The sequence below is a fragment of the Brachyistius frenatus genome, unplaced genomic scaffold, assembly GCF_029030835.1.
Source record: "Brachyistius frenatus isolate BFR_SWC_R1_liver_20210118 unplaced genomic scaffold, ASM2903083v1 Contig_236, whole genome shotgun sequence".
In the NCBI taxonomy this organism is placed as follows: Eukaryota; Metazoa; Chordata; class Actinopteri; family Embiotocidae; genus Brachyistius; species Brachyistius frenatus.
In genome coordinates this window covers 155001-170000 of record NW_027210835.1, presented here as the reverse complement: position 1 = coordinate 170000, position 15000 = coordinate 155001, and the positions used below count along the sequence as shown (strand labels likewise).

At 44.8% G+C, this 15000-nt stretch overlaps 2 protein-coding genes across 6 annotated transcripts in view; both read right to left on the bottom strand.

Moving 5' to 3' along the window:
- lrrc30a (leucine rich repeat containing 30a) overlaps nucleotides 1-2909 on the bottom strand; it is a 6529-nt gene extending 3620 nt beyond the window's left edge. Inside the window, exons 1-5 of one of the 2 annotated variants that reach the window (XM_069720236.1) lie at nucleotides 2829-2909; nucleotides 1543-1747; nucleotides 1151-1279; nucleotides 311-424; nucleotides 1-89 (exon numbers count right to left, since the gene is read on the bottom strand). The exon at nucleotides 1-89 is cut by the window's left edge and continues 46 nt beyond it. In XM_069720236.1, coding sequence (XP_069576337.1) covers nucleotides 1-89; nucleotides 311-424; nucleotides 1151-1279; nucleotides 1543-1695 — 485 coding nt within the window. In that variant the 5' untranslated portion in view covers nucleotides 1696-1747; nucleotides 2829-2909. Of the gene's footprint in view, nucleotides 90-310; nucleotides 425-1150; nucleotides 1283-1542; nucleotides 1748-2828 lie in introns of both variants that reach the window. The other variant, XM_069720235.1, reaches the window with a different exon arrangement.
- A 733-nt stretch (nucleotides 2910-3642) lies between these two features.
- On the bottom strand, nucleotides 3643-12074 carry LOC138633770 (E3 ubiquitin/ISG15 ligase TRIM25-like). Of its 4 annotated transcripts, XM_069720213.1 has the most exons (3): nucleotides 11982-12074; nucleotides 9352-9515; nucleotides 3643-5915 (listed from the first exon to the last, which is right to left on the bottom strand). In XM_069720213.1, the coding sequence occupies exon 3, from the start codon at nucleotides 5803-5805 to the stop codon at nucleotides 4306-4308; it is 1500 nt and encodes a 499-aa protein (XP_069576314.1). In that variant the 5' UTR covers nucleotides 5806-5915; nucleotides 9352-9515; nucleotides 11982-12074; the 3' UTR covers nucleotides 3643-4305. The 4 variants fall into 4 exon arrangements, with proteins under 4 accessions (XP_069576314.1, XP_069576315.1, XP_069576316.1 ...); XM_069720214.1 differs by lacking the exon at nucleotides 9352-9515; XM_069720215.1 differs by lacking the exon at nucleotides 11982-12074 and having other exon boundaries at nucleotides 9398-10068.
- Nucleotides 12075-15000: the final 2926 nt, after the last annotated feature.

Genomic DNA, 15000 nt, shown 5'->3' with positions numbered 1-15000 from the left:
TTGTGGCTCAGGTTGAGCTTCCTCAAGCAGGTCAGGTTGGACAGAGACGCCGGCAGCGAGGACAGCTGGTTGTTGGCCAGACTGAGGACCTGAAACAGAGGACATGGGAAGAGATGACACCTGTCAAGGTGCTCGGTGGGCAGAGCCAGGTCCTCGTGTGTAACTAAGCGGTGTTTTAATGTGTCTCATGGTCCAGGTGTGTGCAGATACCTCCAGGTGTGTGCAGGTACCTCCAGGTGTGTGCAGGTACCTCCAGGTGTATGCAGGTACCTCCAGGTGTGTGCAGGTACCTCCAGGTGTGTGCAGGTACCTCCAGGTGTGTGCAGGCTCCCAGCTCCTCAGGAACTTCAGTCAGTCTGTTTCTGTAGGCGAATAAAACCCGAAGACTCCTCAGCTGTCCGATCTCTGGCGGCAGGCTGCTCAGCTGCACACAACAAACAAACAAACAAACAAACAAACAAACAAACAAACAAACAAACAAACAACAGCTCAGTGTCGGACGAGACGAGTTAAAGGAGAAGTGTAAAAACATTAAAAGTTATTGTGTAAAGTGCCTGCAGGGGGCGCTGTGAGTCTGACTGGTGTTCCTCAGTGGAACAGAGCTGAAGGTTGAAGGAGGACAGAAACCGGATCCTGGTGGTCAGAGGGGATTAAAGCCTTTTTTTTTAAAATCTAGAACACCCAGCAGCTGCTGGAAGGGGGGGTGGTGGGGTACTGTTCTCTGTTCTGTTCTCTGTTCTGTTCTCTGTTCTGTTCTCTGTTCTCTGTTCTGTTCTCTGTTCTGTTCTGTGTTCTCTGTTCTGTTCTGTGTTCTCTGTTCTGTTCTGTTCTGTTCTCTGTTCTGTGTTCTCTGTTCTGTTCTCTGTTCTGTTCTCTGTTCTGTTCTCAGTTCTCTGTTCTCAGTTCTCAGTTCTCTGTTCTGTTCTGTTCTGTTCTGTTCTGTTTTCTGTTCTGTTCTCTGTTCTCTGTTCTCAGTTCTCTGTTCTCAGTTCTCTGTTCTCTGTTCTCAGTTCTCTGTTCTCTGTTCTGTTCTGTTTTCTGTTCTGTTCTCTGTTCTCAGTTCTCTGTTCTGTTCTCTGTTCTGTTTTATGTTCTGTTCTCTGTTCTCTGTTCTGTGTGCTGCAGGCTGGATGAGTGCTAAGAACGTCACCTGGTTGCCCCACAGGTTGAGAACCACAAGGTTGGAGAGCAGAGCGAGTTGAGGAGGAAGAACTTTCAGACTGTTGAGGGACAGATTCAGTTTCTCCAGCTCGGACAGCTCCCACAAGTCCTCAGGAACCTGCTACAGGAACAACAGAACAACATTAGGAACCTGCTACAGGAACCACAGAACAACATTAGGAACCTGCTACAGTAACCACAGAACAACATTAGAACCTGCTACAGGAACAACAGAACAAAATTAGGAACCTGCTACAGTAACCACAGAACAACATTAGGAACCTGCTGCAGGAACCGCAGGACAACATCAGGAACCTTCTGCAAGAACCACAGAACAACCTTAGGAACCTCCTGCAGGAACCACACAGCCTCCTGTCGTACCTTCAGTCCTCGGCGAGATAGACTCAGGACGTTGAATCCAAACTGTCTGACGGTGAATCGACGGATTCTGTCCGCTGACATCAGGCTGTCCTCCCTCCCCACGCTGCTCCTCTTCTCCTCCTTCACCTCCTCCTTACACACTGCTCCTCCCATCCCGCCTTCCTTCTGAAACCTCGCCCTTCTCCTGACCCCTGCTGTTGGACTCCTGCAGGTTAAAATGAACTTAAATTTTAAAAAATGTACGTTTCACTTTCAGCAGTTTGTACAACATCAAATATATTTATAATGAAATATGTAAATGTCATGGTAACGAGCTGCAGTGGGCAATACACACTATACACAATACACACACTATCTACACACAATACACACACTCAATACACACACTATCTACACACAATACACACACCATCTACATACAATACACACACTATCTACACACAATACACACCCTATCTACACACAATGCTCACACTATCTATACACAATACACACACTATCCACGCACAATACACACACAATTCACACACTCAATACACACACACACACACACACACACACACACACACACTCAATACACACTATCTACACACAATACACACACTATCTACACACAATACACACACTCAATACACACACTATCTACACACAATACACACACCATCTACATACAATATACACACTATCTACAGACAATACACACACTATCTACACACAATACACACCCTATCTACACACAATGCTCACACTATCTATACACAATACACACACTATCCACGCACAATACACACACAATTCACACACTCAATACACACAATACACACACACACACACACACACACACACACACACACACACACACACACACACACACACACACACACACACACACACACACACACACTCAATACACACTATCTACACACAATACACACACTCAATACACACACTATCTACACACAATACACACACTCAATACACACACTATCTACACACAATGCACACACTATCTACACTCAATACACACACTCAATACACACACTATATACACACAATATACACTCAATACACACACTAGCTACACACAATACACACACACACACACACACACAATATCTACACACAATACACACACTATCTACACCACACAATACACACACTACCTACACACACAATACACACACATCTACACACACAATACACACACTATCTACCCACACAATACACACACTATATACACACACAATACACAATCTACACACATAATACACACACTATGTACGCACCAACAGGTACCAGCTGGTCTCGGTTCTGATCATATTATTGACGTTCCGCAGAACGACTGTGGGGTGGGGGTGTGTGTGGGGGGTGGAGCTATTTAAGGAGACACACACACACAGCTGCTGCTGTCACTCAGCTGACTCTCCTTGTTATGATGGACACCTGAGGAGCTTCCAGAGACGGTTCTACTTCCTGTTTACTCCTCAGGTGTGATGGAGGCGGAGACAAAGAGGGTCCTCGTGGTCTAACATGGCGTCAGCGTGTTGTAGCAGTAGACGGGGCGGTCCCACTTGGACAGACAGGTGTGTGATGTCACAAGTCCAAACACCTTCTTAGAATAAATCTGTGGAACTGGAGCGACTGCTGCCATTTCAAAATAAGAGCTTTTTATAGGCCTATTTACACATTTCAAAATAAGAGCTTTCTATAAGCCTATTTATAAATTTCAAAATAAGAATATTATATAAAGATGATATATAAAATATATAAAAAGTTTTTTTTTTCAGAACATGATGCAGAGACGATGCTCAGAGTGAAATATGAGTTATTGATTGATTATTGATTGGAGTAGCTTCCTGTCTCAGAGTGGATGATGCTGACCCATCAGCCTCCATCACATCTGAAGGATTATTCAAAATAAAAGCGTTTAAATAAACTGTGAATCCAGTCAGAGAACATCAGCTGCTTTCGATTGATATCGGCACCTGGTAGAACATCACCTGACCTACCTGTCCTGGATCCACCCAACTCAGCCAAGGTCAAACGTCATCTTTTTTTTTTTTAAATACAGATGCAGATTAAATCTTGCAGAAACAGAAACATGATTCTTCATGCTTTTATTCTGAAATCAAATTTATCAGTCAGACACTTCATACAGGAAGTCATGAACTGTAAGAACTACACTCACACAAACAGTCACACACACACACACACAAAAAACAACTGTTGCGAGAGTAAAGACACCAAAGTCAGCCTTTCAAAATAAAACCTGATTTGTCCACAGAAATAACTCATCATCACAGGCAGCAGCTCTTCATCCTCCTCTTCATCAAAACTAGACAAACACACAACAGGACGCGCCGGGGTTTATGGGAAATGTGGTGTCATGATGTTTTAGACTGAAGTTTGTTTGTGTTCACAGTCTAGGGTGAATTAAAGCTTTTATTTTGAAGGCAGCTTTCTGTCACTCGTTATCAGTTAATAATTAAAAGTCAAATCTTTCTCTCGTGATTTTACTGTAAAAAATAGAAACACCTTCACACATCTGACGTCATGTGATAATGTAACGCTGCGGCGCTCAGCAGAGCTCCTCCCACTTCTGCTGAACGCTGTGTCTGAGCAGCACTTTATTCTGAAAGGCAGTCACTTCCTTTGACGCATGCCGACTGACAAAGACGTTTAAATGCTGGAAGACGAAGAGTTCAGTCGGCCAACGAAAGGCGTGGGCGGCATCCCGCGGCGGCGTGTGATTGGCCGAGCCGGTCACTGCTGGTGCAGCAGCTCGGCGCTAGACTGCAGGCCGACGAAGAGGCCGACGTGCAGCGGCTGGCTGAAGGCGGCGTGGACGCGATGCAGCAGCGTCATGGTGTCGTTGACGCTGTAGAAGGACAGGATGCCGGCGCGGTGGTTCAGGTACACGCCGACCCGCGGGGAGTGCGGCACCGTGAGTGGCGTGCTGATGCTGTTGTGGATGAACTCGTCGTTGAGGCAGTACAACGCCCACGACTTGTTGTTGTGTCCGAAGCCGCTCTTACTTCCTGTCCGGCTGATGTCTTTATACGCCACGGCGACGGACAGCGACTCGCTCCAGCGGACCTCCCAGTAGCTACGCCCCGTCAGCCCCTCGGCGCTCAGGACCTGCGGCCGGTCGGCGAAGCGGTCGGGGTGGTCCGGGTACGACTGGACCTTCTTGCCCCAGGACACCTTGCGGTTCCCCTCGGACAGCTGCAGCTTCCTGTTGACCGTGTTGGGGTCCAGCGTGATTGGTCGAGAATACTTCAGAAACTCCGCCCTGGTTTTGGGCTCGGCGGGTGTCAGCAGAACGTCCACTTCTGCCGCCGAGATGCGGTTCGTCTCCCGGCTCAGGACGTCCTGCAGCTTCCCTGCGAGGTCGGACACGGCGGCGGTCACCTCCTCGAAGTATCGTAGGGGCCGGACGTTGGCGGCGGGCGACTCGGAGGACTCGCAGAGGCGGGACACGGAAGGGTAGCAGAGCAGGAAGTGGGCGTGGTCCTCTGAGCAGGACAGCTGCTCCAGCTCGCCGTCCTTCCCACGCAGCTCGTCCACCTCCGTCTGCAGCCGCTGCAGCAGCTGTCGGGCGCGCCGCCCCTCCGTCTGCTGCTGCGTCCGGATGTGCTGCTGCACCTCGCCGCTCCGCGCCTCCAGGAGGCGCTGCAGCCGGGAGAGCGCCGCGCGGCTGTCGTTCACCGCCCGCTCGGCTGCCGTGTCGATGGCCTCCGCCTCCTGCTGCAGCAGCTTCACGTCCCGCTCGCGGTCCCGGATCCTCTGCTGGACCTTCTGCCGGCAGGACCACACGTTCTCCTGCAGGTTGGCCGACGCCTCCACCAGCTTGTGGTCGCGGAGGGGCGGGGCTTCGTAGTGCGGGAGGAGGTGGAGCCTGCAGTAGGACGCCAGGCACTGCAGGCACGACTTGGAGGCTTTGAGCTTCCTGCCGGTGCAGAGGTCACAGGTCACGTCTCCGGGGCCGGCGTAGGGAGGACGAGTGGAGGCCGGGAGTCCGGTTTTCTTCAACTCCTCCACCAGGTCGGCCAGGATGGCGTTCCTGACGAGGACGGGCCGCGGGACGAACGTCTTCCTGCACTGAGGACAGACGCTCTTCTGCTCGTCTCCGTCCCATCGTTGCTGGACGCAGATCAGACAGAAGCTGTGGCCGCAGGGCAGCGTGGTCGGATCACCCAGCAGATCCTCACACAGCAGGCAGAAGAACTTCTGCTGCTCCGCCTGGACGGACCGCTTGGACATACTCAGGACACGGGACAACCTGGAGGATGAACTGGAGGACGACCCAGAGGACGACCTGGAGGACAAACTGGAGGACGACCAGGGGACAGTTTCCTGATGTGCGTTCGCTCCTGCAGAGAAAAATATAAGAAAGAAGCTGTGAGGAAGATGAAGATGAAGTTCAACTCATAATCCCACTGAAAGCAGCTGAATGATGAAGGATATGAATCAATCTGCGACTGTGTGAATGTAGATGAAGTTTAAAGACTTCTGACATCACCATGACGACCACAGCAAGATCGGACTGATCACAGGAGGATATTTCATTAAATGAACGTGTTATTAGATGTATTCTCATGAAATGTATGAACGTTTTAGGCTCATCATTTCAGCTGCAAATAATACATCAATATCAAATCCTAATTCAAAGCTGCAGGATGATGTGGTTCTATAAGATCTGTCAGGATGATGTGGTTCTATAAGATCTGTCAGGATGATGTGGTTCTATAAGATCTGTCAGGATGATGTGGTTCTATAAGATCTATCAGGATGATGTGGTTCTATAAGATCTGTCAGGATGATGTGGTTCTATAAGATCTATCAGGATGATGTGGTTCTATAAGATCTGTCAGGATGATGTGGTTCTATAAGATCTGTCAGGATGATGTGGCTCTATAAGATCTGTCAGGATGATGTGGTTCTATAAGATCTGTCAGGATGATGTGGTTCTATAAGATCTGTCAGGATGATGTGGTTCTATAAGATCTATCAGGATGATGTGGTTCTATAAGATCTGTCAGGATGATGTGGTTCTATAAGATCTGTCAGGATGATGTGGTTCTATAAGATCTGCTAGGATTATATGGTTCTATAAGATCTCTAAGATATGATGGAGCCTGGTCATGTAGAGCTTTGTAAGTCATCAAGAGAATTTTAAATTCTATTCTTGATTTCACAGAAAGCCAGTGAAGAGAAGCTAAAACTGGAGGAATATGATCTCTCTTGATAAATCCCGTCAGTACTCTTGCTGCAGCATTTTGGATCAGCTGCAGGTTTTTAATGAGTAATTTGGACATCCTAACAACAAGGAATTACAATAATCTAGTCTAGAAGTAACAAACGCAGGAATTAGTTTTTCTGCGTCATGCTGAGGAAGGATTTTCCTGATTTTATTCATATTATGTAGATGAAAGAAGGCAGTTCTGGAGATTTGCTTTATCTGGTGTCTAAAGGACAAATCCTCATCAAAGATGACTCCAAGGTTCCTCACAGTTTTGCTGGAGGCCAAGACAACGTCATCTAGAGTAACTAAGTGATTACAGAAAGAGTTTCTGAGGTGTTTAGAACCAAGTACAATAACTTCTGTTTTGTCTGAATTTAGAAGCAGGAAGTTTTTGGTCATCCAGGACTTTATGTCTTTTAGACAGGCTTCTAAAGGGCGGCACGGTGGTGCAGTGGTTAGCACCGTCACCTCACAGCAAAAAAGGTTCTGGGTTCGAATCCGGTCCTGGGCCTTTCTGTGCGGAGATTGCATGTTCTCCCTGTGCTTGCGTGGGTTCTCTCCGGGTTCTCCGGCTTCCTCCCATCATCCAAAAACATGCACCTCAGGTCAGGTTACCTGGCGCCGCGCTAGTGGCAGCCTGCTGCAGCATCTCCCCCCTGAGAGCCCCCCTGCTGTAGTAAAGAAATTTCCCCTCGGGGATTAATAAAGTGTATAAAATCCTAAAAAAAAATCCTAAAAATTCAAGTTTTACTAACTGATTAGTTTCATCTGGTTTTATAGAAAGATATAGCTGAGTGTCATCTGCATAACAATGGAAGTTGATGCAGTGCTTCCTGATGACATCTCCTAATGGAAGCATGTACAAAGTAAAAAGTATTGGGCCTAACACTGAGCCTTGTGGAACTCCATAACTAACTCTTGTTTGTCTGGAAGACTCATTGTTGACATGGACAAACTGGAATCTATCTGATAAGTAGGATTTGAACCAGTCTAATGCAGTTCCTTTAATCCTCGTAACGTCTTCTAATCTCTGTAATAAGATCGTATGATCAATCGTATCAAAAGCAGCACTGAGGTCCAGAAGAACAAGTACAGAGACGAGTCCATTATCTGAGGCTAATAAAAGGTCGTTAGTAACTTTCACCAGAGCTGTTTCTGTGCTATGATGATGATGATCATATGATTTTAGAAATAAACGTCAGGTTGTGAATTGGTCTGTAGTTTCCTAAAACAGCTGATCAAGAGTCGTCTTTTTAAATACAGGTTTAAATTTTACTGGTGAAGAAGTTGATGAAGTCATTACTGCTGAGAGCTGAAGGAATAGAGGACTCAACAGAACTGGGACTCTTTGTCAGCCTGCTACAGTGATGAAAAGAAACCTGGGGTTGTTCTTGTTGTCCTCTATTAATGATGAATAATATAAAGTTCTGGCCTTACGAAGAGCTTTCTTAGATAATATTAGACTATCCTTCCAGGCAGGTGAAATTCTTCTAAATTAGTGGAACTCCATTTCCTTTCCATCTTTCTAGTCGCTGCCTAGCAGAGCGTAGTTCTGAGTTGTACCACGGAGACAACTTCCTCTGGTTCATGACTCTCTTCTTCAGAGGGGTGACATCATCTAGAGTTGGAGCAGAGATACTGCAGTGTTTTCTACCAGATGATCCACTTGTGTGGGACTAAAGTCGACGGAGCTTCTTTAACACATCGAAGAGGAGAAACGTTGAATTGCTTCCTGAAACCTGGACACAAACATCTGCTGAGGTGATTTATTCCCACATGCTGTCCTCCATTACTGGAACTTGGGTTTTGAGGAAATACGATGAAATGTGTAGTTTCCGTGTGCCAGCAGCAGATGGAGGATGTGGTTACCACGGTGACAGGGTTTATTTACATGCTGAGAGCCAATAGAGTGTAATAATGAGCTGAAAGTAGAACTGAGGCTGTTGTCATCAACATGAATGTTAAAGTCTCCCACTATCATCACGTTACCTGAACTCAGCACCAAATCACATACAAGTCAGTTCAGGTAGAAACTGTGAATCAGGACCAGCTGGGCGACAAACAACAACTAATAGTAATAATAATAAACAATAAATAAACAACAGCTAATACTAATAAAATAAACAATAAATAATAATAAAACAATAAATAAACAACAAATAATAATAAAATAAACAACAAATAATAAAACAACACATAAACAACAACTAATATTAATAAAATAAACAACAAATAATAATAAAACAACAACTAATACTAGTAAAATAAACAATAAATAAATAACAAATACTAATAAAATAAACAACAAATAAAAAAATAAACAACAACCAATAACAATAAAATAAACAATAGATAAACAACAAATAATAATAAAACAATAATAAACAACTAATAATAAACCATGACTAAAAAAACTAATGATACTAATAAACAATAAATAAACAAATAATAATAAACAATAAATAAAGAACAACTAATACTAATAAACAATAAATGAAGAACAACTAATAAACAATAAATAAAGAACAACTAATAATAATAAACAATAAATAAACAACTAATACAATCGGTTCTGTGTTTTCGAGTTCGGTGAGAGACTCGGAGTCAGACTTTCAAATGAACGACGAAGTTCAGGTTCCTCCTCCTCCTCCTCCTCCTGTTGCTCCTCCTCCTGCTGCTCCTCCTGCTGCTGCTGCTCCTTATCCTCCTCCTCTGTTCAGACCCGGTTCTGTTTCAGACCCGGTTCAGAATCAGAACAAGTTTTACCCACAAAAAGTCCAATTATAGGCGTCACAGCAGTGCAGCGGTTAGCATGGTCGCCTCAGTGAAAAGGTTCCGGGTTCCAATCCCGGCCTTCCTGTGTGAGTCTGCATGTTCTCCGTGTGCCTGCGTGGGTTCTCTCGGTTCTCCGGCTTCCTCCCACTATCCAGAAACATGCTATCAGGTTCATTGGTGGTTCTACAAATGTCCCTGAGGTGTGAACGGTCTTTGTTTCCGTCTGTCTCTATGTGTCCCTGTGATGGACTGGTGACCTGTCCAGGTGAACCCCGCCTTCACCCAATGTGAGCTGGGATAGGCTCCGCCCCCCCGTGACCCTGTTCAGGATAAAGCGGGTGGAGATGATGGATGGAGTCTAATTATCAATGGGGACACCACCTTGTGTAGTGTAGTGTGTGTAGTAATGTGTGTGTGTGTGTGTGTGTGTGTGTGTGTGTGTGTGTGTGTGTGTGTGTGTGTGTGTGTGTGTGTGTGTATTAATGTGTGTGTGTATATGAATGTATGTGTGTATATTAATGTATATGTGTATTAATGTGTGTGTGTGTGTGTGTGTGTAGTAATGTGTGTGTGTGTGTGTGTATTAATGTGTGTGTGTATATGAATGTATGTGTATATTAATGTGTGTGTGTGTGTGTGTGTGTAGTAATGTGTGTGTGTGTGTGTGTGTGTGTATGTAGTAATGTGTGTGTGTGTGTGTGTGTGTGTGTGTATTAATGTATGTGTTTGTGTGTATTAATGTGTGTGGGGGGGTGTTAATGTGTGTATGTATGTGTGTGTTTGTGTGTATTAATGTGTGTGTATATTAATGTATGTGTGTATTAATGTGTGTGTGTGTGTGTGTGTATGTAGTAATGTGTGTGTGTGTGTGTGTGTGTGTGTGTGTGTGTGTGTGTGTGTGTGTGTGTGTGTGTGTGTGTATTAATGTGTGTGTGGGGGGGGTGTTAATGTGTGTATGTATGTGTCTGTGTGTGTGTATTAGTGTGTGTGTGTGTATATGAATGTATGTGTGTATTAATGTGTGTGTGTGTGTGTATATTAATGTATGTGTGTATTAATGTGTGTGTGTGTGTATATTAATGTGTGTGTGTGTGTGTGTGTGTGTGTGTGAGTGAGTGTATTAATGTGTGTGTGTGTGTGTGTGTATTAATGTGTGTGTGTGTAGTAATATGTGTGTGTGTGCAGTAATATGTGTGTGTGTAGTAATGTGTGTTTGTGTGTGTAGTAATATGTGTGTGTGTGTATTAATGTGTGTGTGTGTGTGTGTATATTAATGTATGTGTGTATTCATGTATGTGTGTGTGTGTGTGTGTGTATTAATGTGTGTGTGTGTGTATTAATGTGTGTGTGTGTGTGTGTGTATTAATGTGTGTGTGTGTATATGAATGTATGCGTGTATTAATGTGTGTGTGTGTATATTAATGTGTGTGTGTGTGTGTATTAATGTGTGTGTGTGTGTGTGTGTGTGTGTGTATTAATGTGTGTGTGTGTGTGTAGTAATATGTGTGTGTGTGTGTATTAAAGTGTGTGTGTGTGTGTATTAATGTATGTGTGTGTGTGTGTATTAATGTGTGTGTGTGTGTGTGTGTATTAATGTGTGTGTATTAATGTGTGTGTGTGTGTATTAATGTGTGTGTGTGTGTTTATTAATGTGTGTGTGTGTATTAATGTGTGTGTGTGTGTGTGTATTAATGTGTGTTTGTGTGTGTAGTAATATGTGTCTGTGTGTGTGTATTAAAGTGTGTGTGTGTGTGTGTATTAATGTATGTGTGTGTGTGTATTAATGTGTGTGTGTATTAATGTGTGTGTTTATTAATATGTGTGTGTGTGTGTGTGTGTATTAATGTGTGTGTGTGTGTGTGTGTATTAATAGGTGTGTGTGTATTAATGTGTGTGTGTGTGTGTGTGTGTATTAATATGTGTGTGTATTAATATGTGTATTAATGTGTGTGTGTGTGTGTGTATTAATGTGTGTGTGTGTTAATATGTGTGTGTGTATGTGTGTGTGTGTGTGTGTGTGTGTGTGTGTGTGTGTGTGTGTGTGTGTGTGTATTAATGTGTGTGTGTGTGTGTGTTAATGTGTGTGTGTGTGTGTGTTTTAATATGTGTGTGTGTGTGTGTGTGTTAATATGTGTGTGTGTGTGTGTGTGTGTGTGTGTGTGTGTGTGTGTGTGTGTGTGTGTGTGTGTGTGTGTGTGTGTGTGTGTGTGTGTGTGTGTGTGTGTGTGTGTGTGTGTGTGTGTTGAGCTTCATGTGCTCGCGGCGGCCTGCAGAAACAAAAAGGCGCCAAACGGAGTCGCAGCTCGACAGAAAACGCGTCGCAGTGCGCAGACTCGGTGGAACGAAGAGCACGCGCGTAGGACGAGAAGCCAGAAGAGCGGATCGATCAGAAACACGGAGATGTTAGTGAAGAACTCACCGTTAGAGACGAGCAGCGGCAGGAAGTACGGCAGCTCAAGAGGAACACGGGAGGAGACGTGCAGCCGCTAAATACTTCCCACCAGAAACAAGCGACAGGAACTCTTCAGGTCTCACACAGACTGAAAACACACACCGGTAAAGCACACCACTCACACTCTGTCTGATAATCAATAATCAAATCTATCGATCCTCACAGACACAGTTCAGTCTGATCAGCTTTTATCCTGAAAAACCATGTTTGGGAAGATGAAGCTGCAGTGAGCAGCAGGGGGCGACAAAGACCGAGAGATGGCGTCAGGAGTCCTCTTCATCAAACGGGGGAGGGGGGGGGGCGACCGAGGATGAAGATGAAGCTGAAAGCTGAAGATGAAGAGGCTGTATGAGTGATTTTTGTGATTTAAATCAGAGGAAGCAGCTGGTGACCTCCATCATCATCTGCTTTGATCTCAGAGACAGAGTGTGTGTGTGTGTGTGTGTGTGTGTGTGTGTGTGTGTGTGTGTGTGTGTGTGTGTGTGTGTGTGTGTGTGTGTGTGTGTGTGTGTGTGTGTGTGTGTGTGTGTGTGTGTGTGTGTGTGTGTGTGTGTGTGGGTTGGGGGGGATATTGAACCTGGAGGAGAACTTAACGGGCTTTTATTGTGAAACATCTGCAGGAAGGAGTAAAGACTACTGTCAACATCAGGTTTACAGTTATTATATAGAAAACCAACCAATGAGTCAATACAGGAAAGTAAACAACTGAGAATAGGAAAAAAGTTATTTTCAAATTTAATAGAATATCAAAACAGATTCAATTAAATTAAAAGATAATTGAATAAATAGATAAAATAAATAAAATAGAGTTAAAAAATAGATTATAAAGCAACATCAACCCAGAATTCACTGATGATCTACTGGCCAGAAGTATGTGGACACTTGTGGTTTTCTGAAGCTCCGCCTCCTTTCTGCTCGAGCTCCTCTCAGCTTTCATCTTTCGTCCTCCTAATGGCCTCTTGTTGTGTCTCAGTGCTTCAAGGCCACCTGCTCACCTCCTCTTCACCTTTTCATCTCCCCCCTTTCCCCCTCCCTTTCCTCCCCTCCCCCTCATCTACCAGGAGGGGGACCACACTCCTTAGAGAAAACAGTGAATTTAAGAGACAACGAGCTGCTGATGATTCCGGCGACTACTACGAGGTTCTCCGTGTTCTCCGAGGTTCTCCGTGTTCTCAGAGTTCTCCATGTTCTCCGAGGTTCTCTGTGTTCTCCATTTTGTCCGAGGTTCTCCGTGTTTTCCATGTTCTCCGAGGTTCTCTGTGTTCTCCGTGTTTCTCCGTGTTCTCTGTGTTCTCTGTGTTCTCCAAGGTTCTCCGTGTTCTCTGTTTTCTCTGAGGTTCTCCGTGTTGTCAGAGTTCTCCGAGGTTCTCCGTGTTCTCCGAGGTTCTCCGTGTTCTCCAAGGTTCTCCGTGTTTTCCATGTTCTCCGAGGTTCTCTGTGTTCTCCGTGTTTCTCTGTGTTCTCCATGTTCTCCGTGTTCTCCGAGGTGATCTTTTTCTGATACTTCACACTGATCACTTCCTGTTATCAGCAGGAAACGTCATCAATCAGCTGAGCGTGTTTTTGCAGCCGCAGTGCATGCTGGGAAGATCCCATAGAAAGTGATGCTTCAGCCGCTCTGTGTTTACAGACAACAGGACGAGGACATGTGAGCTCCAGGTGTGACTCCGCCTCTCAGGTTACCTAACTGAGTCGGTCCTGTTTGGATCAAACACTGCCTGTTGTCGGTTCCTCCGGCTCATTAACTCTGAGAACGTCATGAACGTCTGACCGAGGAACTGTCTTCTTTTGTGGTTCTAACCATCTGTTCCTCAGTACAGAACCTCCAATCTCAGAAGAACCCAACTTCCTGTGACTTCTTCTAACTTCCTGTGACTTCTTCTGACTTCCTCCGACTTCCTATAACTTCCTGTAACTTCTTCTGACTTCATTCAACTTCCTCTGACTTCCTGTAACTTCCTGTAACTTCTTCTGACTTCCTGTGACTTCCTCTGACTTCTCCTAACTTCCTCTGACTTCTTGACTTCCACTGACTTCCTGTGACTTCCTGTAACTTCTTCTGACTTCCTGTAACTTCCTCTGACTTCCTGTAACTTCTTCTGACTTCCTGTAACTTCTTGACTTCCTCTGACTTCCTGTAACTTCTTCTGACTTCATGTAACTTCCTCTGACTTCCTGTAACTTCTTGTAACTTCCTCTGACTTCCTGTAACTTCTTGTAACTTCCTCTGACTTCCTGTAACTTCTTCTGACTTCCTGTAACTTCTTGACTTCCTCTGACTTCCTGTAACTTCTTCTGACTTCCTGTAACTTCCTCTGACTTCCTGTAACTTCCTGTGACTTCCTCTGACTTCTCCTAACTTCCTCTGACTTCCTGTAACTTCCTCTGACTTCCTGTGACTTCCTCTGACTTCCTGTAACTTCTTCTGACTTCCTGTAACTTCTTCTGACTTCCTCTGACTTCTTCTAACTTCCAGTGACTTCCTCTGACTTCCTGTAACTTCTTGACTTCCACTGACTTCCTGTGACTTAATGTAACTTCTTCTGACTTCCTGTAACTTCCTCTGACTTCCTGTAACTTCTTCTGACTTCCTGTAACTTCTTGACTTCCTCTGACTTCCTGTAACTTCTTCTGACTTCCTGTAACTTCCTCTGACTTCCTGTAACTTCTTGACTTCCACTGACTTCCTGTAACTTCTTCTGACTTCCTGTAACTTCTTCTGACTTCCTGTAACTTCTTCTGACTTCCTGTAACTTCCTCTGACTTCCTGTAACTTCCTGTAACTTCTTGACTTCCACTGACTTCCTGTAACTTCTTCTGACTTCCTGTAACTTCTTCTGACTTCCTGTAACTTCCCCTGACTTCCTGTAACTTCTTGTGACTTCCACTGACTTCCTGTAACTTCTTCTGACTTCCTGTAACTTCTTGACTTCCACTGACTTCCTGTAACTTCTTGACTTCCACTGACTTCCTGTAACTTCTTCTG

Coding starts and splice junctions, on each gene's coding strand:
- LOC138633770 (XM_069720213.1), bottom strand. CDS start 5,805: ATGTCCAAGCGGTCCGTCCAGGCGGAGCAGCAGAAGTTCTTCTGCCTG.